The sequence below is a fragment of the Talpa europaea genome (genome assembly GCF_964194135.1).
Source record: "Talpa europaea genome assembly, chromosome: 2".
Classification (NCBI taxonomy): domain Eukaryota; kingdom Metazoa; phylum Chordata; class Mammalia; order Eulipotyphla; family Talpidae; genus Talpa; species Talpa europaea.
In genome coordinates this window covers 94,705,949-94,733,701 of record NC_140068.1, presented here as the reverse complement: position 1 = coordinate 94,733,701, position 27,753 = coordinate 94,705,949, and the positions used below count along the sequence as shown (strand labels likewise).

The following is a 27,753-nucleotide window of genomic DNA, read 5'->3' as shown; positions in this document are numbered from 1 at the left end:
GTCTGTATTTTAGAAACCTGTAAGAAAAAGTCATGGTGAATGTGAATCTGAAGACCAAGGCTAGATCCTGACCTTGGCGTGATGGTAAAAGTACTTTCAGCTTAACAATTCCTTGTTCTACAGGTCTCACAGGCTGGCCAATTTTCCCCAGTTTGCACCATCATTGAATGAAGATAACTTGCATGTAAAATACAAATGTTCTCCAGTCTTTTTTCTTCTTCTTCCTCATCTTTTTCCCACCATGTCCATCCATTTTGGAATTTCTTCCACCTGACATTTCCTTGGACATATGGAATACATAGAAGGGAGAAGGTGCAGGAAGGGTCCAAATATAAGAGAGCTATATATTTTATTTGAGCCTAGAGCTATATATTTTATTTGAGCCTCATCTCTTTGTAAGACGGGGAACAGAGATGAGAGGAGTAAGTTAGAGGTGGCCTGGTAAAACCCCCAGAGGTGTAGGATTTGTGAAGAAGGAAATACCTCATTAGAAAATCTGCTAAATGAGGTGAGCCTGGGAAGGAAATTCAGAGACAATTCTTGGTATTTAGTATTTTCATGTGGGAGTGAGATTGCAGGGCTGAGCAAGGAAAAAGTTGGCAGGTGGAGCCTAAAGCAAGTACTGCTAGTTTGTCATTAGTCTAAGTCTCCTGACCAAGTGACCCCAGTGGGGTGGGGAGGATTTGCCAAGGGAATCTAACCTCTCATTCATATTACATCCAAGAAATCTTCAGAGTCATTGCGCATGGGTGGATATGAATTCACCTTTTGACGCCTCTTGTCCACTGACCATGTCCTAGGATAAGTTGGGGATCTGGAAGGCATTGATTGATCTGTGTTGTTTCTGAGGATAAGTATAAGACCTGGGCCTGATCTCAGATTCAGGCTCATGCTCAGGCTTGGATTCAGATTCAGGGTCCATCTCATTAAACTGGTCTATTTCAGAATCTTGTTCTGACTCCAACCTGGTATCCAGCTCCATGTCTAGGTCTGACTTCTGCTGTGTTACTGAGTCCATGAGTGTGAAGTCTGGATTTATATTTGAGGACATTTCTAGAGGACTGTTGTCCATGTGATGTCTTAAGTCTTCTACCTGAAATACATACAATTAAATTGGTTAAAAATTCCAATTAAATTTAACTTTTTGAACAGTCAAGTAATATCAGAATATAGTAGGACTTAAGGTACCAGAAATCATAGATTGCTAGAATACGAGAAAACATTTCTGGCCTAAAGTTGCTTTTCATCTTTGTACCCTTTGGTTTCTCAGTTACCTGCTATTCTTCATGCTCAATCAATGCAAAACTTCTAATTTCTCTGGATTTTCTATGTAGACTGTATTTCATGGACAACCATTTAAACTGCAATAGTCTTGGCAGCATTCTGAAACATCTCGTCCTCTTGATCTAATCTTTCCACCCCCAGTGCAACCCTTGGCAGGGCATGTAAGGACCTTAATGACCCGAACTCTTTCAATCTTTATCTTTTTCTGTTGATCCCACCTTTTACTCTAGCCATACAGTTCACCAAAGATGCTTGATTATTGACCTCTGCTTATACTGCTCCCTGTGCCTACTTGGCTTTCTACTGTTCCAACCATATCTCACTCATACCTCTATCATGCTACCAGCAATGCATTGCTTTATTTATTTGTAAATACATATCCCTTATTAGATTCTCAGCTGCTTAAGGTAAGGCAGTGCCTAGTATCATGATATCCTCAGAACCACGCAGTAAGCCTGAGATACAGCAGATGCCCAGCAGATTTCATCAATCAGCCTTGCTGCAGTATTTTATAAAATTAACAATTGGCACCTTTACTGAATATTTTCTTCTCTTTGGTCTTCCCTGGTGGTGCAAGGGGTTAGAATTCAGCCTATGAAGTTATCTGCAGCCACTGCAACACGAGTTCGACCCCTGGCCAGGGAGCTACCCACATGGCACAGCAGACCTCTCCTGACTCGCCTGCTGCTCCCCTCAGCAGTGTATTTCAGTCAATCTACCTGTTCTGTTTCCCGCTCTGTCTCTGGTGAATCCTCTCACCCACCACACCTCTGGCCTGTACCCCAGTTCTGTATGCATAAATAAATCTTTTAAAAAAAGTATTTTCTTCTCTTTCACCATTAATGAACTTTCTTGCTTTTCCTCCTCCTTCCTGGTTGCTTCTTTCTGGTCTCTTTGCTGTCTCTTCTACTTCTTCTTCTGGACTTCTGAATGCTGGTATACCACAGGGATTGATGCCAGGACACTTCTTTTCTCCATCTATACTCTCCTCATAGGCAATTTAGTCCCATAATTTTCACTACCATTTATGTGTCAATGACTCTTTGGTTATGATCCATCCTCTAATCTGCTGGTTCATATATCCACTTCCATTCTTGACTTCTTCACTTGGATCTTTACTAGGCATCTTTAATTTAATACATCTAAAATAGAACTTGCTTCTCTTCTAGTTTTCCCTATCTTAAATACCAGGGCAAAAAAATTGAGATGTTTTTGATACCAATTCCTAATGTAAGTCCTGGTAAGAAAATTAGTAAACAGGAAAACATAGTAACTATAATGCCTACTTGAAGTCAACTGTTACTAAAACAGCCTTAATAAAGATACATAAGAAAAATTTCTTATTAAATTCAGGAGTAAGATAAGGCTTGTCACTATAACTTAAATTGTTTAGTTAATGCCATAAAATATAGTATATGGAAATAAGAATTCTAACAATTGAAAATTTGGTTTTTGTTATTTGTAGAAAATATTTGTTTTTCTACAAAACTCAAGAGAATTAACAGTGAAACTTCCTATAATTAGTAAGAGAATTTACAAACGTTATTGAATAATTTTATAAAAATCAATGACTTTCTTAGATGCTAGCAATTGTCAGAAATATATAATAAAGGGCCTCCCTGGTGGCGCAAGGGGTTAAAATGCAACCTCTAAAGCTGTCTGTAGCCACTGCAGCATGAGTTCGATCCATGGCTAGGGAGCAACCCACATGGTACAGCAGACCTCTCTTGACTCACCTGCTACTCCCCTCAGCAGTGTGTTTCAGTGAGTCTGCCTGTTCTGATCCCCACTCTGTTTCTGGTGAATCCTTTCACCCCCCACACCTCTGGCCTGTACCCCAGATCTTGTATACATAAATAAATAAATATTTAAAAAATAAAAATAAATTTATAATTACAAAGGAAATTCATTTTAAGACAAAAATGTAAAGCATAAAGTGTAAAATACCTAAGATTTGTCTATATGAAAAGTCACAGAACCTTACTATGAATGCAACAGTTAAAAAAAGACTGAATATACTGGATGGTGTCACTAATATGTGGAATATAAAGTAACTAAAGAGTCAGATAAAGGTAAACTAAGAGTCAGATAAAGACAAGCTGAAAAACCAAGCCTTGAGAGCTGACTACAGAAATGAAGCCCCCAAAGAGGTTAGGGGGTGGGGGAGGGGTAAAAACAAAGAGGGAAAGAAGCACAATTGTCTATGGTGGTAGAATATGGGTGAGTGGGTGGTGGGAATACTATGATGGTAATACCTCATTGGAGTAATCCCATTATTACCTCAATTAAAAGAAAAAAAAAAAGACTGAATAAGTGTAGAAATAGTCCATGTCCCTGGAGAGGAAGAATGAATACTATAAATATCAATTCTCAAATTATTTATATTTTAAATGCAATTCTAATGAAAATTCCAAAAGGGTTTGTTTTTGTAAGGAGTCCTGACAAGAGATTCAAAGAGCTGGATAAATTGGTGAGGATGTCTTAGCAAATTTTGAAATAGAGCACTGATGACACAGGACTTCTGCACCAAATGTTAAAATGTATTATACAAGAGTAGTAATTAAAACAGTGTGATAATGAAGCTAAACAGAACAGTGAAATGAATAAGTAAGCTAGAAATAGATTTTAGTTTTCATAATAATATAATATTTTATGAAAATAACATCTCAAATCAGTGGGGAAAGAAGGTTTATTTAATAGAGGGGATAGCTCAAAATGGTCAACTATTTTAATTAAAAAAATAAAGATTACTCATCAACATCATACACTGAAATACATTTTAACTAGATTGAAGAGCATACTATGTAAAAATTAAAATATATAAACCTAGAAGAAAATATAGTTTTATTTACTCCCTAAATGAGATGAACCTTCTAAACAAAAAGCACATGAAAAATAACAAAAGGAAAGATTAATATAGGAGTGACTATATAATATGAAAAAACAAATGTGTCAAATGTATCATAATAAACAAAATATATATACTTCCACTATAAGCAGACTACATAATTTACACCAATCCATCCATTGAGGACTAGATGAACTGTGCAAATATTTAAAAAACTTATTCTTGAAGGTTCCATAAAGCTAAGAAGATCATGAAGAACTACTAGTTCAAGATTTAGAAAAAGTAGTAATCTAGAGAGATGAATCTGGTATTTGGGGTGGCTTTTATAGAAAATATTTGCTGGTCTTGAGAAGCACATACAAGCAGAGTAGTGCTTTTGACAGTTCTAAGGTTTTAGGGCTGCCACAATTAAATTCCAGGGCTTGCCAAGAAAAAGACTATGGTAAATGCCCCCACTGACTGCAACTGGGCTTTGGATTATCTGGATGGCTTAGAAATCCTCAAGCCCTGAAATCAGATCAAAGTGACCCTGGAATGTTAGTACCTCCAGATATCTGGCAAGACAATCAAGTTCTTTCTGGAAGAAAAAGTTCATCTCAGGCCTCAAATTACTTGTACAAACATTTCCAAATACAATGTCTGGCACATACCCAAAGAATACTAGGCATACTAAACTTTGCTAGTGAATGATGGGTGTTGAGTATGTGAGGCAGTAGCTTTCAACATGTGCTTGTGCTGGTACCCTCAGCTTAACCTGGTAACTTGTTAGCAATGCAGATTCTCAGATCCCACCTCAGACCTGCTGAATCAGTAATCAAGAGGGGCACAGCAGTTAGTGTTTTAACAGCATATTTTAGTGACTGTGATGTATACTCAAATTTGAGAGTACTGGACATTGCCAAGCATAAGCAGGAGGTCATATGGTTAGAAAAGTTAAGAGAATTCTTGCTCCAGGTGCGGAGGGATTGGATGAACTCTGAAAATTCTTCCAACTGAAAGGTTTTGTGATGCTTTGATTTTGTAAATGGAATAGATTATAGAGCAAAATAGAAAAAATATGTTCAAATCTTGCAATCAGGGAAAAAGTTGTTATGAATAAGCCAAAGCATATAACCTGTGAGTCTTCTCACCAAGGCAAGGGAAATACTTTGTAACACATTACTTCAAAAAAGAAAAAGGCCATGTTTTACAAACTTGGATATTTTTTACTTCTCCAAGTTTGTTTTTTTTTTCAAACACTTATTACTCTGTAATACTTGCCTTATCACAAAAAATTAAACATATTGAGTCAAAGAATATTAAGTCAAAGAGTCAGGGATTTAATTTAAAAAGTTTAGAAAATTGCTTACCACATAGGGCGACTTCGATGATTAAAAAAAAATGTAAAAATAAATTCTAGTCAGTAGACAATGTTTTGGTGCCCATCTGCTTTAATTTTCCCTTAGTTAGGAAGCTTTTAACCTTCGCAGATACTGATTTGAAAACATTGAAATAATGCCCAGGTCTTTACTTGGTATTCAAATGGCTAAAAATTCTGACTTATTCATCATTCTCCTTTGCATTTGGTCAGGTTGAATAAATCTCATATTACTCACAATGTAAATAATGCTAATTCATCATTGTTTTTATTCCTCCTTTGGATGGATTTTATAGGTATATCTAGAGGAGATATTTGAAGTATTTAGTACTCTATATTCAAATATGCAATATTTATATTGAAATATTTCATAATTGGCATTGCAACTGTAACCAAGCTTGCTGGAAAAAAGATCCTTGAGGCGTAGGCTGGTTTGGGTAACCCTCTCTTTAGTTAGGAATGGGTCCTGAATGTCACCCAGATGCGATGACAATGAGGAAACTTGGGATTCAGGTCCACTGCTATTTACTAAGAGATAAGGGAGTATTTCAATACCTCAAAGTCTAGCATAACCATATTCAAAAACTCATCTCTATCTAGTCAGACGTGTCCCCACTTTACCTCCCGCCTTCCCCTCCCCCAATAGTTCATATCATCCAACCTGGTCTTTTTCTGAGTAGGTTTCCTGTATCACTGTCTCAGATTCATCCAAGCTTAACTCAGAATAGTCTGCAAACTTCCTTGACAAGGCAAACAGCACAGCGTCGTGGACGGAGAGGAACATCTGGGCCTTGGTGATGCCAGCATCAAAGAAATCATTCCTCTCAAATGACCTGACCAAAGAAGCTACAAACCAAACCCAGAACACACACAGGGTTAGACACCTGAGGAGGAGAGCGTCCAGGGTGCAAACACAGCCCTCTCATAGGGTGAAGGATACTCACAGTGACACCCTGCAATGAGCACCAAAATGTTGGCGTTTTGGAAAGCATTGCACATCTGTGGGGGAGAGTAAATCAGTGTTAAAGATCTGCACATTCACCAGCAAAGGAATTCTGATTAGCTGAGTTTTAACACCCCTTTGGTCACTTGCTTGTCCTGGGGTATATATACCTTTGCATTCCAGTTCGACTTTACAAACATTTGATGGGTGACCTTCTATATGCCAGAAAATGTCTTAAGTGCTAGAAATATAAAGAGAATCAGATGGTCTCTGTGGGTGGGAAGTGAGAGGGAGGATTGCCTCTGCTCTCAAAGGGGGACGCAGTTTCCATAAAGAGATAATGTTCATGTACAGACGGCACTAAGATACATGCATTGGTGTGATGGGAACACACTGGAGAGTCTAAGGAATAATTGTGTCTTGGTATTATTGTTTAGTATTTGCATGTGACCCCCTTATATCTGGAATTCACTGAGCAGAGGAGGCAAAATGTGGCCTAGAGATAGCCAAGTGCTAAAGTAGGGAATGGAAGTCAGGAACCCTGATGTTTATATTCAGAGTTTTTCTGCAAATTTGCATTAGACTGCCGTAAAATATCAGCTATTTGGTATCTGGGTGTTAAACATCAGACACTGACTTTATGTTTATTTCAGTGAATATATATGCAATATAATTACACAGGGAAAAAAATCTTGAAGTTCATCTCAAAGCAAATCGATGCTAACTTTAATATTCTAGGATTGAGTGGACGCTAATCCTGGGCACTAAGTTAAAATGTCAGAAGAAACAAATAAAAGAGACAAGTCTGTACTTATTCCACTACCAAAAGGAAACAAGAAAGTGATTGATCATATGCTAAGTCATAAAGTCATATGGTAAGGAGCCACGATGGACAGACTCTACATGACAAGCAATGGGAGTGTGAAATCCCATAAATCAAGAAGCTTAAACTGAGTGCTTGTTTCTAATAAGAACAATTGCTGAGATTTTTTTAAAGTAGGTTTAAATTTTCAATTTTAAAGTCAATGAAACAGACCAATTTCCCCCCAATAAGGCTGAATAGAACAATCACAAAAGGAATGAAAAGACCTGTATTTTTTGATAATTTACATTTGTTTTATTTTATATATTTTTTTACATCATTTTTCATTTTTGCACAATGTATGCATTTTCATCTTGGTTGTAGTCCCCATACAATTTCCACCCCCCTTATTTTGACCCTAATCCCTCCTCCCCTCCCCCCCAGCTGGATCAAGAAGATGTGGTACATATACACAATGGAATATTACTCAGCAATCAAAAAAGATAAACTCATGTCATTCGCAGCAACATGGATGGAGCTGAAAGGGATCATGTTCAGTGAAATAAGCCAGAAAGAAAAAGAAAAATATCGGATGGTCTCACTCATAGCAAGATCTGTATTTTTAAGGTGTGAAAGTGCTGTATGAACTCTGAAAGCTGTAAACTGAAAGTGTCTGGTACTGCTTCCACGTTGGAATAGGAGGGAAAGTGATCAAAATAGGTCAAGTATGGATGGGTTGTGCTAAGGATGGGAAGACAAGGTGCTGCCACAGAAAAAGGAAGGCAAGAGAGCAGACGGAGAAGGAGGGCGGCACAATGGTCCTATAGAACAGGGAGAAGAGTAACATAAAATCAGATACTTTAAGTTCCAATGATAGACTGGCCACATTCTAGCTATGAGCCTAGAACCCTTATTTTTTTTAAAGATTTATTTTATGCATACAAGAACTGGGGTAAAGGCCAGAGGTGTGGGGGTGGGGGGGTGAGAGGACTCACCAGAGACAGATTGGGTTGCAGAACAGGCAGACTGAAATACACTGCTGAGGGAAGCAGCAGGCGAGACAGGAGAGGTCTGCTGTGCCATGTGGGAATCTCCCTGGCTGGCCGGGAATTGAACCGGCACTGCAGAGGCTGCGGACAGCTTCATAGTGCTGTGCTCAACCCGCTGCACCATGGGGGAGGCCCGAGTCTAGAACTCTTAGAGCGATATATGGAGGTCTCTCAGAGCTGTTGTGAAAATTAAATGAGATAGTGAATATAAATGTGCCCAACTCAGTCTGGCATATCGTAGGCATTCAACTATATAGGATTGGCCAGAGGATTCTTCTATGCAAAAATAAATAAATAAAATCTTAAAGAGAGAGAGAGAGAGAGAGAGAGAAAGAGAGAGAGAGAGAGAGAGAGAGAGAGAAAGAGAGAAAGTGAACACAGTCCAGGGAATGACTGAAGATAAAAATGCCCAAAAGAGGGCCTCCCCTGCTGGCACAGCAGTTGAGCACTGGGCTGTGAAGCTGCCTGCAGCCTCTGCAGTGCCGGTTCGATTCCCGGCCACTAGCGAGGGTCCCACATGGCGCGACAGACCTCTCCTGCCGCCTGCTGCTCCCCTCAGCAGTGTATTTCATCAGTCTGCCTGTTCTGTTTCCCACTCCAGCTCTGGTGAACTCTCTCACCCTCCCACGCTTCTGACTGAACCCAGTGCTTATATAAATAAATAAATAAATCTAAAAAAAAAAAATCACTAAAAAAAAAAAAAAGAAATTACCAAAAGACATGATCAAGTATATTTAAGTCTGAAAATGGGGTGAGAGGAAAAGAGCTCATTGATCTCACATTAATCACATTGATCTCTTCTAAGGCTCTTATTTTAGTCAAGGAAGCCAAGACCCTTGCAATTTAGTAAGTTGCCTTTGGTTCAAGGCAGCGAGAGCAGTAAAGCCAGGACAGAGCCCAGATCCTGGACCACCATTCTCAATTCTTTGTGCTAAAAGAAACTCAGAATGAAGGGGAGTTGGACTCACTTAAGAGGAACTCCTATTCCTTCAGAATCCTTTAGGATCTGAAGAGGGAAGAGGGAAAGTTAGCTGAATGACATATCTCAAGAAAAAGGAGGATGCAGTCAGAATTTGGAAGTGAGTGTTCCAGATGTTTCAACAGGAGTAAGCAGGAGATAGAGAGCTATGAACTGAACTAAACTGGCTGAACAAAGATATAATACTTATGAAACATTAAACAATCAAACCAATATGGTTATTTGTGTATCTGAACTATTTCTTTTGTATAAGAAGGAAAAAAATGAAAACTGTCAAAGAAAACTGAAAGTAGGAAGGAAATCAGGATTCAAGGATGCAATTTTTGAAGGGAAACCCTTCCTTGCTCTTTTTACCCAAAGATGCAAGAAATGAAAAGGGAATGGGGAAGTTTCTCCAGGTACTGGAAGAGGCAGCCTCAGGCATGGGGTGCTAATTCATCACAACCTCTTCAAACCTAAGTGCCTTTTACAATGTGTAGCTCAACTAGCTAAACGGGAGAATTTTTGGTGATTTTTTTTTTTTTTTGTAGCATTCGATCCTATTCCTTGAAAATATTTGTAGTCAGGGCCTCCATGGTGGCACCACACTATGAAGCAATCCGCAGCCTCTGCTTGAGTTATGCTTGAGTAAGGGGCGATCCCTTGAGTTCGATCCCTGGCCGAGGCAGGGAGCAACCCACATGTTGAGGCAGACCTCTCCTGTCTCACCCACTCTTCCCCTCAGCAGTGTATTTCAGTCAGTCTGCCTGTTCTGTCCTTCGTCTGTCTCTGGTGAATCCTCTCCCCCCCCCCCCCCGCATCTCTGGCCTGAACCCCAGTTCTTGTATGCATAAATAAATAAATCTTAAAAAAAAGATTTGCTATGTTTAGGGAACCAACTCCAGTTCATAAATTAAAGTTGGTTCATTTTGTTTTTATTTTGCTTGACCTTAAACTGTCTTTCGTTTCCAATTTCTAGTCATCTAGGAATCACATAGAAGCTGATTCATAACTAACAGGATTCAATCGGTATGGGGTTGGGCTGGTGGGGGTGAGAGGGGATCAGAGCTATTGTTAAAGCCTTCCCAGTACTCACCTGTCTTAATATGACTGAAGCCCGTGAATCCACATAATGCACCATGGTAAAATCCAAGATGATGGTGTGGGTGGCAGATTGAACAGTTATGCTTGAGTAAGGGGCGAGTGCTGTGTCCCTGATCAAACTTTCATTTGGAGCAGAAAGTGGAATCGAGCTCTTTCCAGAGACATTATTAGGAAACCAAAGGTCCTCCACATCCTCATAGTTTTGCTCTGGAATTCTCCGGGACATGGAAGATACTGTGAATGGTATTTGTCTTTCAGACGAAGATTCGCTCATGTTTATGCTTTCCAAACGTGAGCAGCGGATCAGGTTAATGGAGGATGTATCATGGCCCAGTTTACTTTCAAATCGTTCTGTGTAGACAATCTGGAACAACAGTGTTAGGGGAGGACTGTGATAAAACTCAAGCAAGGTCTGGAAATACTTGCAACTGTGCTGTTTCTATCTATTCATTCACTTTCTCTCCCTCTTAGGGATGTCCCCCCACTCTAGGTACTGTACACTGTTGACTTGGACCTCTGTCTCTTCAAGCTCTTGTCTAAGAACTACATTCATCTTTCCTTATCCTCGCCACTCAATATCCCCCCTTCCAGCTTCCCGGTGTGCATCAATGACATCATTATCCTAGTGAGCCACGCTGAAGATCACCTTTGATGGATTCCTTTCCCTCATTCCTGGGTTCTATGTAGTCTCCAGTGCCTACCGATACTTTGAAATACTGCATCCATCAGTTTCTTTTCTCAATACCTCCATCTTTTATTGGTGCAATAGTCTTTGGTCAGACTTTCTTAAGAAAATTATTTGAACAGGGCTTTAACTCCTGTCATGTTCCTAATGGGCCTGGGGTGCCTGCCACAATTTAAGGACAGTATTAAGCATTCTGAATGCAATGGCATGCAAGAGGTGAATGCCAACTTGTCCTGCAACCCAGGAGTCTACCTGGGGCGAGGGCATGCATCCATTCAAGGGATAAACAACATATCTGAACAAGAATTGTTAGGCAAATGTAAAAAGGATGAGGATTCATCCAAATTTCTCTTTACTGCCCAGTTCAAGTCCATTGCTACACTGAACTGTCCCTGACTTTTTGAGGTCATGTCAAGCTTGCTTTACCTGAAGTGTAAGAGTTGTTACAATCTAAGCACACAATTTAGGACACAAAGATATGGTACCCGTTACTATCCTATTTGTCAATTATAAGATGGATGACTTTTTTTTGCACCATCAAGAAAAAAATTCTGTAGGTTAAAGTATAATAACGCCTTCAATTGCACAATGCATCCAAATATCATAGATGTGGAAAAATGTATGTTTTTAGGACTGATAAAATACAACCATAGCTTTATGTGTCACATTATTAGAGCGCTCGCTCCTTGGTTTGATTTAAAACTTCATGAATCGCTTAAAAATATTCCTGTGATTTCAAGGGGTTACCGGTGGGTGGAAATGTAATGAAACAAGAGTGAATATGGAATGATAAGCCTTAAGGCAGTGGTGGGCATATATACTCATTATACTTGTCTCTATATGTGTATGTTTTTTTCCAGGGAAAAAAAGCATTCTCTTAAAAGAACAACCTGGATGAATGTTATGCTAAGTGAAGTAAGCCAGTCACAAAAAAAGACAAATACTGTTATGATTTTGCTTCTGTGAGATATATGGAATAGTCAAATTCATAGAACAGAAAGTAGAATAGTAGTTGCCAGGGGCTGGGAAGAGGGGGAGATGCGGAGTTGTTAATGGGTACAGAGTTCTAGTTTTGTTAGATGAAAAAGTTCTGGAGATAGGTGGTGGTGATGATTGCACAACATTGTGAATGTACTTAACACTACTGAAACGTTTACTCAAAAATGGTGAAGCTAAAAAAATAATATTTGTAGCAGGAAATAATGTGTATATTGGCAATTTTTTTAAATTACAATAAAAAAAAAAAGGAAAATGAAGAAGGTAATAACCTAAAGCTAGAGGCCCTTTAAAGTTCTTTTCCCTTTCTTATAGCTCTGGACATACAGAAGGTGCTGAATAAATACTAGATGATCCTATTTGACTTCAATGTGCGGCTGTCCTGTAATCATCCTCCACAGTATACAGTGCATGTGGATACAAAGCAAAAATGAGGTATGTTGTTAATTCTGTCCTCTTGGCAGGAAAGCTAACATTTTGAGGAGCTCTGCAGAACCTCCTCTCTACTAGGGCATATAGGAACCAGAGTGTTTGTTGCTGCCTGTGTGAGGAAGAGGAGGAGAGGCATCTGACTGTGTGAGTAAATCTCTGTTTTGCTCTCTCTCTGCAGTCTCTCCAGGTTGTAGGTGTAGATTGGATGAAAGGTCCAAAACCAGAAATGAGCAACCTTGTTCTAAGGAAAGGGACTATTTAGACCAAGTTCAAGTTAGTTATCAGCTAAAATAACCTTGGGATGCTACAAAATCCTTATTTATGTTTACCCTTTTTCTGTCCCTCACTCCCTCATCATTTCCTTGATCACAGGCAGACATCAGGAGACCCTGGCAGACCCTTATGAATCCCAGCCCCCTTGACTCTGCATTAGATGGAATTAGAATACAACCCTATAATGTTAAGAGAAATAAGTCAGAAGGAGAAAGGAAAATACTGGATGGTGTCACTCATATGTGGAATATAAAGTAACTAATGCTTAAAACTAACCCTTGAGAGCTGACTATAGAACTGAAGCACCAAGGGAAGGAAGGGTAAGCACAAAGAGAGAAGGAAGCACAATGGTCTGTGGTGGCTGCACTATGGTGGTAATACCTAATGTCACCCCGTGTGACACTAGGTCCTCATGTCACTTCAGTTAAAGATAAGTAAATTAGTACAAAAAAATAGAATCCAATCCCAAAGTCACTTGATTTCAGAAATCTAAAGCCTAGCAGCTAAAGGTTAGGAAAATAGGTACCACGAGGAATTACTGACAACCTCAAAAGGCAGAACATATGCTTTGCAGTCAGAAATCACAGTCATCATAGGGACTCAAAGGAATTTCCTCCCACCTACTTTCAGGTCAAGATGTCAGCCTCAAAGGGGAACCTATGTTTTCATTTCTGAGTAGAAATCTTTCATTTCTGAGTATCTCCAGTCCATCTAAATGTCAACATTCCTGAGGTGGGGGGATTGATGTTCTTTCTGTTTACTTTTTAAAAAAGCTACTAGTGCACTTCTTCATAAAATGTGGAGAGAAGTACAGAAAAGAAGAGGGATCACTAACCCTGGGCAGTGGCTCCAGTTCATCACAGTTGCAGTAACATCTCCAAATGTGGTCCCTCTGGAAGTGATGGCCTGGATTGAACAGTCTGAAAATTTCTTCTTCTTTAAGAGGCACCCTTTTCATTTCAATCTGGAAAAGTATCAGAGGAGTCTCCTTCAAATGGGGAGTGGTACAGGAGAGGCATGCTTGAGGAGAGGGAAGGAGGCAGGTGGAGTAAGGCAGGTGAGGAAAGCGTCACCTCTTTCAGCAGCTTGTGCTTTAGGTAGTGAACATTTACAAAGGTAATGGCGTTGCAGCACTGGAAGATCTTTACCCCAGAAATGCTCGTAATCTGCAACACAAATGCAAAGTTGAGGGAAAACTTCTCAACTCTTTTATGCAGTGAGAAAAAAAAATCTTTTGAATTTGAGGAGTCTATATTCTTTTTTGTAACAAGCAAGAACTAGCAAACTCCTTCCTCCTATTTTACCCCCTGCCTTTCCTGCATTCTTATTTTTCCCTCCGTCTTCAGTTGTCTCTTTTTTGTGTGTGTTCTTCATACACAACACAATTAAATATTACACTTGACTGGCTGCAATCTATGAGGGTTTACCTAACTAAGTTACTCACTTCTACCATCATACATCACTTTCCACATCTTTGTAAATGTCCATCTGTAGTGCAGCAAGCAACAGAGGGACTTTTGTAGAAAAACTAAGTAGCAGGCTTGGTCCACCCCATCCCTGGGCAAAAGAATGGGACTTATTTAGGTTCTTACCTCCCGATAGTCCGAGATGTTTCTATAAATGTTGGTGTTAGGGATCTGACCCAGGAGGAAAATCTTAGTTCTGAAAGGAAATGCACTTGTCTTTAGGTCACAATTACCTTACTTTGACATGGCTAATCTATTACCTGAGACAAATTACTTGTGTGACTGAACGGTAACAATGAAGAAGGCAAACATTATTGAAATGAGTAGTCCAAGATCGAGTCCCAGGAGAAGTGAAGCTAAGAATGTCACCGCCCAAATAACCTATGGAAAAGGGGGAAAAGGAAAACCATAAACACAAACAGAATTGAAGACCTATCCCTCCATTCACCTTCACCGCCTCCCTCCAGACACCTGGGGTTTAGGGAACAAATTCCACACCCTGTGGAGTGATTTCCTCACCAATGATTGGGCCCAAAGCCGTCTAGCAATTCTTTGATGCGTACCTGGTCATCTCTCTTCAGTTCTCTCTTGACTATCCTCACTATGTGCAAAATAGTGCTATTTAATTTATATCTTCTTTATAGGCTTTGTTGAGGGAAGAAATACTACTTGCAAAGCAACCCAGAACACTCACCAACTGGTAATGGCTGTTTTAAGATCTACACTGATTATTGGGGATTTTTAACATCCTTTTCAAACCCCCACCCCAGTGGGTGACTTAACTTTCATTCTCATGGAGAAGATAGGTCAAAACTCCCTTAAATATTTACTTCCGGGCCTGGTGGTACAAGGGGTTAAGATGCAACCTATGAAGCAATCTGTAGCCACTGCAGCATGACTTCGATCCCCGGGCAGGGAGATACCCACTTGGTACAGCAGACCTCTCCTGACTCGCCCGCTGCTCCCCTCAGCAGTGTATTTCAGTCAGTCTGCCTGTTCTGTTCCCCCGTGAATCCTTTCATCTGGTGAATCCTTTCATCCCCCGCACCTCTGGCCTGTACCCCTGTTCTTGAATGCATAAATAAATAAATCTTTAAAAAATATTTACTTCTACCTACCACTTGTTAGACACTACACTCACTCAACTTTCCCTCATTTTCTTCAGTCCTCTTGGAAGAGCTCACTCTCCCTTCAGGACCAGAAGGTCAACCTGTGCACTAGCTTCCATCCCTTTTAGCTCCTCAGAGACCAGCTCCCAAATTCTTCTCTTTCATATTTTTCTGCCTCCACTGGGTCCTTGTCCTCTCATCACCTTATATCTCCTATCTTTTATTTCTAGCTCTTTCCTATTTATGTTCTCTAGCCTTGTGCTCCAGGCAAAAAGAGGATGCTCCGTCAGTTATTCTGCCTGGCAAGGCACCCCTTCTTTTTTTAGGACTTGTCTCTCCTATGCTGGGAAGTATTCATATTAACTGGATTAAAAGTTTTTCAAATATGCAATGTGTAACAAACTTTTTTTTCTTTTACCAGATTTGTATGTAACCACAACCACTTCATTCCCCTTCTTTGATTTGCATAGTTGGAATGAGGTCACAATATTTTTATGCCCTAACAACCGTGACTCCATTTTTTAAGCAGAAATAGAGTCCTAGGCATCAAAGAGTTGCCAGTCCTGCCTGTTCTTTTGTGGCTGATCTCTCATTTGTTATCTTTCCCTCTCTCGATCCCTCCCCTCTGTCCTGCCCTACTTCAGCCGGTGCCTCTGTACTCACACAGTCATATTGACTCTGCTTCCACAGACTGGGTAGATAATAAATGGTTTCAAAGTAGGGTAGGAGGTTGCTCAGAATAATACCAGCCAGCACAGCCTGTGAAGAGAAGGGAAACCTTGCTTTGCTTTCCCTCTGGGGGTAAAATGCCCAAATTTTCACAAAGAACCACAAAAAGCTAGTCAACCTCAACGGATATTTTGTATTGATAGCCCGTAACAACATCATGTCTCTGCTTCCACTGACTGTCTAATCAAATACATACACTTGCCTTCATAGGAATTTTGCCAGATTTCTAGCTTAAGGCCAGGAATGTGAGGAGGGAACATATCTTTTCACAAAACATTTTGCAGAAAAAAATCTGTACTTTTCAGAATATTAAGGTAAAACATACTAGCTATGTAAAGAACAGTTAAACTTATGCCTGATTTCCATGATCTAGCAGATAACCATTGTTAACATTGGGACAGGACATGTTTTATATTTTCTTCCACAAAATTGGAACAATATTGAGTATGTTATTTTGTATCCTCTTTTTCAAAATTTGTGTTGACTCTCCCCTGCTAAGAAGCTGAGATGCTTGTGTGGATGCCCAGCCAAGTACTCCTTGCAACAAGTCATCTACAGCCTCTCAAGGAAGGAAGGACTCATTCATAGTTTGAGTCTCACAGTCCACTGTTATACTAATTCAACTATTCCACTGATCAGGCTGTGTTTGTATCTTACCCAGAAATGTCCTAAACTAGATGCTGTAAAAATAATGTGATCTATCATGTTTAGCCAAAAGCGAGGGCTGTTCTGTTCTCACCATATTTATAACAAGGAAATGCTACCAACTTTTGCCACTTCCCTTCAGTGAATTCAGACCAATTTTTCTTTGTTTGGCATTGACAAAATTCTAATTATTTTAGCTATAAAGAGAAAATATGAGTGTTCAAATTAAGTTAGAAAGTTACCCTCCAAAAATAGACTCCACGAGTTATAGCTCCAACACACTGTAGAAACTAAATTGCCCACGTGATTTCTGCTGTAATCAGAGGATTGTTTGTATGATAAACACACGCTTAATCCCACCCTCGACACACAGATTCCATGATTGGGTTCCAAGGCCCCTGAGTCACGAGAGCAGAGGGCAGCATCAGCCTTGAGGTGGTTCTGCTTGACTGATACCTGATATTCACCAGGTGGAATGGATGTGTTCAGAGGATGTGGATAACTTTTGCCACTTCTCCAGCTTTAGCATATGGCCCTGCTGCTACCCCAGAAGTGACGCCTCCTCCCATCTCCCACTGCACTCTCTCAGAATGGCTAACAGGAACATGGAGGAAATTTAAGAGGAAATTATGGTCTCTGAGCAATGATCTATATCCCAACTTAAAACAAATTGATTATAGCCAAGAAATCATGCCTCTGACATCTCTAAGTGCAAGGTGATGGGTCTCATCCAAATGGAAGAAGTGGCACCCAAGTACATAGGGCATCCTAGCTGAGCACAGTTAGTTAAAACTCAACTTCCAGACCATGCCTTTCAGTATTGTGAGCTAACCAAGAGGCAGTGTAGCTGCAAGAGAGGGATTGAGTTCACGTGGATGCAAAACAAGGCCTTCTGGAAACAGTGTAGGAAACAGATGGCATGAATGTGCAATGAGCTTCCAAGCCTGGGTTGGTAATGGGCGTTCTGGCATCTGAAGTCTATTTTGGTCGTTTTAAACTGAATTCTTACTTATAAACCTTGCTGTATAGCTTTAGCAACAAAAGAAAGATTAATGAGAAAGAGAATAATAACAATAATAACCAGTGTTTCTTGAACACTTACTAGAAGCTCAACAGTATTCTCAATATTCTATACACATTACCTCCCCATCCTGTGAGGCAGATACTGTTATCTTAAAGGAAAGGGGCTAGAGGTCAGCTGAGGCAACCCCCGATTGATAAGCTGAGTTTGCAGTTCTCCTTGGAAAATGCCCCACCATGATGCAATGTGGAAAGCCAGTCTTTCTCTCTCAGTAAATTGATCGGTTCTACTTACGTTTGGCATTTCGTAGAAGAAGTGTTTCACCTTCACCATCAGGAGCAGCATCACACCTGCGCCTACCAGAGATGCAAACTGAGGAGACAGAGCCGGTTGGAGAGAGACCATCAGGAATGCACTGGTCCCTGTCTCCAGCTGAGGCTGGGGCCTTTTGCTTGGTGAGAAGCATGCCATTTTTTGTTTTTTTTCTTAAAAGGAGTTTAGTGTAACCATTCAGCATAAGTGCATTTTTGTTGGGCTAATATTTTCAGCTCTTGTCAAGGTGCACACATAATGAATACTCAATAAATACTTGTTGAGTGAATACACGAATGCTTTCTGAAAAGTTCCAAATCATCTTAGGTATTTGAATCTTTATTGCTATGGCTTTGCACTATGAATCTGCTCTCCCAAAAATCTGACTTGCATTCTCTCCATATCCCTTCTTGCACAGTTCAGAATGGAATCTACTAAGATCCCTCACTGTTGGCCCTAAAATCTCAACCATCTCACTCCCATACCAGTGAATATCTCACCCCTCATGCTCCTGTTAGAGCTTGGATAGCTTTGCATTGAACTTTCATCTTAAAATCACTGAACTTTCATCTTAAAAATACAATGATAGGGCCTCCCCGGTGGTGCAGCGGTTGAGCGCTGGGTTGCGAAGCTGCCCGCAGACTTTGCAGTGCCGGTTCGATCCCCGGCTGCTCCCCGGCCACCAGAGGAGGGTCCCACATGGCGCGCTAGACCTCTCCTGCCGCCCGCTGCTCCCCTCAGCAGTGTACTTCGGTCCTTCTGCCTGCTCTGCTCCCTGCTCTGGCTCTGGTGAATTCTCTCACCCTCCCGCGCTTCTGACTGTACCCAGTGCTTGTATAAATAAATAAATAAATATTTAAAAAAAAATACAATGATAATCACTTCTGATTTTCCTACTTCAGTTTTGCTCTGCTTTGTTACCATCACAAAAAGTTACAAAGATGAGTCATGGCTTGTAGCAGCTCTGGATTGTATCCCAATTGCATTGACTACCCAGTGTGACCTGGTAAGGAGTGAATCTGATTTGGCAAATACTGGGAGAAACTATGTAAAGTTCCCTTTACAGTCTCAAAGCTCTTTGGACATAGTCTTGAACTCATTCTTTCTTCTACTGATAAATTTTCATTTAAGTTCCTAATAGGAAGATAAAATAATAGAAAGCAGTGTAATTTTCCACTGTGATGGGGAGAGGGATAGAGAATAAAGCTATAAATAACTATATATCAAAACAATGACATATACAAACAAGAACTATAAGAGTCCCTCAAATCAAACCAGTAAATGACCCTTAGCAATGATTGTCTAATTTTCCCCTTTATTTCTTGGGTGCTGGCAGCGTAGGGAGGGGATAACTTCTTAGTGGATTTCTTCTCACCACTCACTGCTGGTATTGCCTCATAATTGCATCACTGAAAATACGGCAATGAAATCAATGTCCTGCTTCCTTCTTTCCTCATCCCAGCTGATTCACAGCTAACAGAAGCATCCTGATTTGGGAAAGGTGAGTGACGTAAAAGTAGTGTGGGAGGAACAATTCAGGAAAATGGATCACTGTAACTGAAACTTAGGAGTTCTAATGGCTAACATTTTATACACTGTACAACTGAGACAGGCAACTGAGACCATAAACTTCTCCTGCCAGTATACACACCAGCCTGCTGCTGGATCTAATTTAAGGGTTGGCACTCTAGGAAAAATTAAAAACAAAACACCACTTTGATTAGCGCAAGAAAATATATCCAGATTTTCCCTTTCAACTACTACTTTCCTCCAAAATTCTTCTGATAATTTTTAAGGAAACAAAGACATACAAATGTTAAAATAAGTTATATAAAACCTAGAATAAAAGGAGTACAAACCAGACACTGAATTCCATAAAATTTGCTGCCATTCAGAGGGAGTTGAGAGATCTCCCAATAAGTTGTGCCCCTCTGTTTTGACTGTACCCAAAGTAGTGGGGTTTAGGGTCAGAGGACCATCCTTGGTGGCACAGTGTCTTAGAAAGAGGCTTGATGAGTCTTAAGAGTCTCAGACTCAGTGCCAGGGTCTAAAAACAGCAAGCATGTAGAACTTTATATCTTATGCATATTGTGCTTTCCTGTTTTAATTTTCTATCACTTTTCCAGGCTTTTTTTTAAACAAACACACATTTTTCCTTCTCTCTGGGGATTCAAGGCAATGTGAGTTCCCACAACCAGCCACTATGGACAGGCAGGCCCTCACACCCCAATCACTCCATAAATAGTGGGCTCCATCAGTAGACATGTCAAGTACCAGTGAGGCCACTAAGGACCCAGAATAGGAATATCCAAGTGAAAGATACTGTGATGTTACATTCCAGTTTAATTCTCACAACTGAACAGCTAGTCTTCTCCCATCTTACAGATGAGAATGAGAGCCTCAGAAAGCAAAAGGAACTTGACAAAGGTCATACAGCTAGAAGGCATGGCTTTAACCCACCTATCTGACCCCAAAATCTTGGTTTTCTATTCCCTATTTCCTCTAAAAAGAAAACAACATATTTCCTTTTTTAATGATTCTTTCTTTTATAGCAGCTAATTTTTAAGAGCACCTGGGATCCTAAGGACAAGGCAAAGAGGCAGTCCTTGGAAAACAGAGAACAAAGAAGGGAACTCAATCACAGAGAACCAGAAGCACAGTGATCAAAACTGGATGTGCTGGAAGGTGGAGTGGGGAAAGTCTGACAACAAGTTTGGGGCTCTTCACATCTCTCTGTGTCATGGGCCTGCCAATACCTTAAGCTCAGGCCATGGCTGAAATAGCTGAGAGATTTTGCTGCAACCAGTGAAAGCAACTGGTTTTTATGCCAGATAAAAGAAAATAAAATGGCCCTTGATGACAAGAGGCTCAGCACCTAGTTTCTCTTTCCTGTACTTCTGAGGAACTTTGAAGAAGCGGGGGTGTTCTCAGGCAGAGTAAATCAAAACCGTAAGAAGGTAGGTGTGGAGAGAACACCCCACTGCTATGGGAAGAAGACAGTTGAATGCAACTCAGAGGTCCTTGACAGTCCACATCAGAAACTCAGGGTGGAGGCTGGGTAGATTCAATATAGAGGGCCAGGGGTCAGCAACATTGTCCGCTTGACCCAGCAATTCACACTGGGCACATCAAGGTGTCAGGAACAGGCTTACTAGCATCACTAGGGAAATGGCTCCCTGTGAAGCATCATTCACCAGAGCAAGATGCCTATGGTAAGGGAGTGAGCTGCTCGAGAAAACAGTGCAGCAGCATAAAACAGGAGAGTCAGAGGCTGCCTTGGAGGCAGGCTCTTAGTTCTATAGGAGAAAAGCAACACTGAGCTGAACTGAAGCTTATCTTCCTTCCTCCATGTATGCACTTCCTAGCCCTCCTGCAAAACTCCATGAAAGTAGAAAACCCAGAAATAAAGCCACACAAGTATCTTTGACAAACTAATCTTTGACAAAGGAGCAAAGAATATGCAATGGAATGAGGACAGTCTGTTCAATAAATGGTACTGGGAAAACTAGACTACCACAATACAAAAGAATGAAACTGGACCACTACCTCACACTATACACAAAAACCAACTCAAAATGGATAAAAGACCTGAATGTAAGACCTCCATAAAAGATATAGAAGAAAATATAGGTAAAACACTACATGACACAGGGCCTCTCTCGTGGTGCAGGGGTTGAGTGCTGGGCTGTGAAGCTGCCCGCAGCCTCTGCAGCGCTGGTTCGATCCCCAGCCACCGGTGAGGGTGCCACATGGTGCGTAGACCTCTCCTGCCACCCGCTGCTCCCCTCAGCAGTGTACTTCATCAGTCTGTCTGTTCTGTTCCCCGCTCTGTCTCTGGTGAATTCTCTCACCCTCCCATGCTTCTGACTGTACCCAGTGCTTGTATAAATAAATAAATCAATCTTAAAAAAAAAAACCCAACTACATGACACACATCTCAGTAACATCTTTAAACACTTATCCCCCAAAGCAAATGAAGGAACAGAAAAACCACTGGGATTACATCAAATTAAAAAGCTTCAGTACACCAAGGGACATTAACCAAAACAAAGAGACACCCTCAGATTGGGAGAAAAATTTTGCACTTCATACAACTGATAAGAAGCGGATCACAAAGACCTACAAAGAGCTCACAGGATTCAATAAAAACAAAGTAAACAATCCAGTCAAAAAACAAATGGGCAGAAGAGCTAAATAGACACTTCTCCAAAGAGGAAATGCAAATGGCCAACAAGTATATGAAACAACAAATGTTGGCGAGGATGTGGAGAAAAAAGAATTCTCCTACACTGCTAGTGAGAATGCAAACTTGGTCCAACCACAATGGAACACTGTGTGGAGGTTCCTCAAACTACTAAAAATGGAGCTACCGTATGACCCAGCAATTCCACTCTTAGGAATCTACCCAAAGAACACAAAAACATTCATTCAAAAGAATATCTGCACCCCCATGTTTGCTGCAGCACTATTTACAATAAGTAAGATATGGAAACAACACAAATGCCCAACAATAGATGGCTGGATCAAGAAAATGTGGTATATATACACACAATGGAATACTACTCAGAAATCAAAAAAGAAACTCATGCAGCAACATGGATAGAGCTGGAAGGGATTATTCTCAGTGAAATAAGCCAGAAGGAAAAAGAAAAATATCTGATGGTTTCACTTACAGGAGGACTATAGGGGAACCAAATAAGGGATCAGAAAAAAATAATAGTAAATAAACAAAATTAACAGGCAGCTTAAATCAGAGACATTCTGCAGGAGAGGGGGAGGAAGAGGGATCAAAACAGGGGTGGGAAGAGCACAAGGGACTATGGGATGGTGTACGGGTGAATTGGTGGTGGGAATTCTACAGGGACCACACCTGAGAGGAGAAAGCAAACATTGTACAAAAATGAACAATGATATAAAATATATATAAATTAATTAATTTTTAAAAATCCACAAAAGTCCCAGTTCCTCCATCATTCCTTTCCTTGCAATATTCATGGCACTGTTAATTTATATTACTTATTCTGCCCTTAATTTTCCTCACATTGTAATTTTGTTTTTTCTGTGTGCATCTTTTCTCCCTGAATTTATATTATGCTTATCTTCTGAATTAAAAGATGTTGCAAAAAGCTAAAAAAAAAAAAGTCTGAATTCACCAAAGAAGATATCCAGAAGGCCAAAAGACATATGAAAAAATGTTCATCTTAATAAAAGAGATGCAGATTAAAACCACAATGAGATATCATCTCATACTTGTGAGAATGGCACATATTAAAAAGACCCCAACAATGCTGGAGAGGATGAGGAGAAAAAGGAACCCTATTATGCCACTAGAATGTGAACTAGTGACACTCACATGGAAAACAATCTGGATTGACCTTGAGAAAACTAAAAATCCCATTCTTGGGCATATCCACAGAATATGAAACCATCAACAAAAATACCCACATATTCCATGACATCCACAGTAGCATTACTTACAATAGCTAGGAAAGGACATGGAAGCAGCCTAAATCCTCAACATACGAATGGATCAAGATGATGTGGTACATACACACCATGGAGTATTACATGGCCAGAAGAAAGGGTGAGATGCAGCCATTTTTAACAAATGGAGGGAATTTGTGAGAATTATATGCAGCAAAATAAGTCAAAATGATAAGAGCAAATATTAGACATTCACAGAACTGACAATTTGACATTAAACACTTTCAAAAAGTAGTGGACATTAACAAACATCCTGAGGGTGGTTCCCTCCATGGTTAGGAGAGAAGAGAGAGAAAAGGGACAAGGAGTCACAAGGAATGGTGGTGGGGAAAAAAATCCCACCAATGAATGTGTATCATTTATTTTAATAAAAATAAATTTAAAGAAATGAATGTCTAGAATTACCATTTACATTTCTTAAAAATCTTTCATTTTGATTTCAAAGTTTTTGCACACTTGCATAGAACATCCTTCTTCTTTTTTTAATATAACCCAACTTCCTTCTTTCTGCCAAATAGCAGTGGGATAGAGCTATACCTTAAAGGATAATGTGTCTGGAAGGAGCTCTATTACAACAAAATTCACTCCACATAAAACAATATGGCACTATCTTACTCTAGACTCATGCTCTTGCCCCTGTGTACTCTATTAGCTTTTATCTTATGTTTCAACTGTATCGTTCCCTATTAAAATTTAATGTCATTGTTCTGACACGTCGGCCTCTGACCATAGACTCCAACCATAATTCTGTGGCTGAAGCTTTTCTTTGACTCATTCCCTGGGCTTACCCCAGTTTCAGTTCGATAGTTCTTTGACATTTCATCATGCTACATAGCTGTGATGGGACACCTCTCATGTTGTAAAGCTATCTTTTATCTAGTCAACTCAAAACTGGAAACATTGAATTTACAAAATCTCATGCCTGCAATTAGAGTTTGCTTTTAGAGTCTTTTCTACCATCATTCTCTATTTCCCCTTTCCTTTCCACTTACAAATATATTTAGTTTACTAACTCAGAATACCTGAAGAGAGTCTGGTCTAGATATTTTTCTCTTATACAAAGGTAGACTAATCATAAATTCCTAGGCTCATCTACACAAAGATCTACTACTCTATCGTGAAAGCCTGCTGCCATACCGTTTGTGGAAACTAGAAAAATTTCTAATCCTGTTGCTAGGATGGAGAGATTTGTTTATTTCTTTCCAATCTAGGTCAAAAATACAACTGCCCATAGGAAAAAAAAGTTAGTAGGCGATGATTAGTTTACCTGAAATATTATCTTTTAGGTATGTATGTTACATGGAAAAATAGGTTTTTGTGGGCTACATTGAAGCCTCTTGCATAGAATACTTCTATAGAAAATGACTTTCCTGTTCCAAAGGACAAATAGCTTTTAAGACAAAATTTAAACAAAATTAAAGCAAGCATGGAATCTAAATTCCTCCAAGAGGTCTTTTCCAAAAAAACATTAACATTAAAACAGCAACACGATTTAGCTAATATAATTCCTTTCTATGAATAGATCTATGAATAGACATAAATACCTTTATATATTAGAGATCAAATTCTACTTCAACATACCTGTTGTCTTCCTCCAGACTTATCCTGGATAATAGTCCTGATCATAGCACCAGTAAACACACAAGAATTGAAAAATGAACTGACAACATTGCAAAGGCCCATGGCTATTAAATCCTACAAAGAAACAGAAAATGGAGTAAGACCTACTATTTGTCGAAAAATGCTAATTTGAGTTTGAAACTAAGGTGCATATATTGATATTTCTGTGTATGAAGATAAGACTATTTACATCACCTCAAATAAAAATATTTTTAGAGCAAAAGGATGATAACCTGATTTTAGATTAAGTTGAATATTTTAGCTAGTGATCATAAGGAAAGCACTATTTCAAAGTGAGAAAGTGAGACTTTTGCTTATTTTTCTCTTTCACACAATCACTGGGACTTAGAGTGACAGAGAAACATGACATCATTTTTCTTCCTTCCTTCAATATTATCCTAAAAGTCAAAGTGGGATCCACTTGTTTCCATATTTCCCTTCTGAGTTCCAAGGAACTGGGCCAAACTCAGAGATTAAAGAAAAGAAAAGAGGGCCTCCCCTGGTGGCGCAGCGGTTGAGAGCTGGGCTGTGAAGCTGCCTGCAGCCTCTGCAGCACCGGTTCAATCCCCGGCCACCAGCGAGGGTCCCACATGGCGTGCAGACCTCTCCTGCCGCCTGCTGCTCCCCACAGCAGTGTACTTCGTCAGTCTGCCTGTTCTGCTCCCTGCTCTGGCTCTGGTGAATCCTCTCACCCTCCTGTGCTTCTGACTGTACCCAGTGCTTGTATAAATAAATAAATAAATCTTTAAAAAAAAAAAAAAAAAAAAAGAAAGAAAGACAGGGCCTCCCCGGTGGCGCAGCGGTTGAGCGCTGGGTTGCAAAGCTGCCCGCAGCCTCTGCAGCACCGGTTCAATCCCCGGCTGCTCCCCGGCCACCAGAGGAGGGACCCACATGACGCGCAGACCTCTCCTGCTGCCCGCTGCTCCCCTCAGCAGTGTGCCTCGGTCCTTCTGCCTGCTCTGCTCCCTGCTCTGGCTCTGGTGAATTCTCTCACCCTCCCGCGCTTCTGACTGTGCCCAGTGCTTGTATAAATAAATAAATAAATCTTTTAAAAAAAAGACAAAAACTATTTTTTGGAGACTAGCTTAATTATATTAGTAGTATGGTTTTGATAATCCATAGCTTTTCTTATTGTGCCTCAGTATATGTTTGGCTTCTGAGGACTTGGTGAAAGGAAGATAAAATACAGAGGAAAGGGACATTCTGCTAGCTTAATTAAAATATGATGCCATCTTTTATCCTCTTCTCTCCCTACAACATATCCTCTCTAGGTGAACAGCACTCACATTAACTAGAGTGGCTTCAACCTTCAGTTTGCCACATTTCTCAAAAATCCTTTGGTAGGTCCTCCTCTGGTGGCGCAGGCAGTTGAGTGCAGCGCTGTGAAGCTGTCCACAGCCTCTGCGGCGCCAGTTCAATCCCAGCTGGCCAGTCAGGGTCCCACATGGCGCGGCAGACCTCTCCTGTCTCGCCAGCTATTCCCCTCAGCAGTGTATTACCTCAGTCTGCCTGTTCTGTTCCCCACTCTGTCTCTGGTGAATTCTCTCACCCTCCCGTGCAACTGGCCTGTACTCCGATTCTTGTATAAATAAACAAATAAATAAATAAGTAAATAAGTAAGTAAGTAAATAAATAAATAGATCTTAAAAAAAAATCCTTTGGGAACTATAGCCCAAAGTGTGGTTCAAGACTGGATCACAGAAGAATCATGTCTTCATGTTGGCGAGGCTCAGACTAGAGAACAAAGATTGAAGTAGCAGAAGATCTGTCCTCTCACCTGATTGGAATTGACATTGTAGTTATGGAAAGAGGCAATCTTCTTGCCCACAAAGATGAGCAGAGAGGAGCTCACTAGTGCCAAGGAGATGGCTTCTAAAATAATTTGACGAAAAATGCTGAAATCTGGCTTTATAGGAAACAGGAAGCTGAAATAAAATGGCAGAATTATTCCTGGATAACAGAAATCATTTACTGGCACCTTCCCTACGCCATCCTTTTCATACAGAACAGGTCTGGCTTTTTATAAAAGTAACAATAAGAGGTAAGTCACACAACTGAGGCAGCAGCCTGTCAAAGTTACAAAAACAGGTTTCTGCCATATAACAATGGAACAGGACAGGCAAAACCACCGAGATCGATGAAAATTGGTTTATTTACATTGCTTGATATCACACCAAGCAACAGGCTTAAAACAGATGTTTTAAAGGTAAAAAGCTAAATGAACTACCTTCTATTCACACTCAGATCTTTCAAGACATAATTTTAGTCATTATACTTTATACACATTACTTCTAATCCCATACCTTCCCTCCTCTAGTTTTCTTTCCCAAGTTTTTAAAGTTGTGGTAAAACATATATATCATGAAACTTACCATCTTATCCACTTTAATGTACAGCTCAGTGGTATCAAATACATTCCTAATGTGCCCCCATCACCACCATCCACTGTATAACTTTTTTCATCTCGTAAAAATGACACTATAACCATTAAACATAACTCTCCATTTTCCCTGTCCCCAAACCTGGCAATCACTATTCTACTTTGTTTCTATGAATCTGACTATTACAGATATCTCATATAAGTGGAATCATATGGTATTTTTCTTTTTGTGACTGGTTTATATCACTTAGCATAA

The 27,753-nt window shown here is 40.1% G+C and overlaps 1 protein-coding gene across 1 annotated transcript in view; it reads right to left on the bottom strand.

Moving 5' to 3' along the window:
• Positions 1 to 796: 796 nt before the first annotated feature.
• Positions 797 to 27,753, bottom strand: part of SLC26A8 (solute carrier family 26 member 8) — a gene marked incomplete at both ends in the record, with an annotated part of 66,274 nt that continues 39,317 nt past the window's right edge. The window contains 12 exons of the mRNA XM_084259227.1: positions 797 to 1,093; positions 6,151 to 6,335; positions 6,434 to 6,488; positions 10,338 to 10,709; positions 13,567 to 13,695; positions 13,805 to 13,897; positions 14,324 to 14,393; positions 14,472 to 14,578; positions 15,970 to 16,065; positions 17,996 to 18,073; positions 25,079 to 25,192; positions 26,895 to 27,042. Coding sequence (XP_084115353.1) covers positions 797 to 1,093; positions 6,151 to 6,335; positions 6,434 to 6,488; positions 10,338 to 10,709; positions 13,567 to 13,695; positions 13,805 to 13,897; positions 14,324 to 14,393; positions 14,472 to 14,578; positions 15,970 to 16,065; positions 17,996 to 18,073; positions 25,079 to 25,192; positions 26,895 to 27,042 — 1,744 coding nt within the window. The remainder of the gene's footprint in view (positions 1,094 to 6,150; positions 6,336 to 6,433; positions 6,489 to 10,337; positions 10,710 to 13,566; positions 13,696 to 13,804; positions 13,898 to 14,323; positions 14,394 to 14,471; positions 14,579 to 15,969; positions 16,066 to 17,995; positions 18,074 to 25,078; positions 25,193 to 26,894; positions 27,043 to 27,753) is intronic.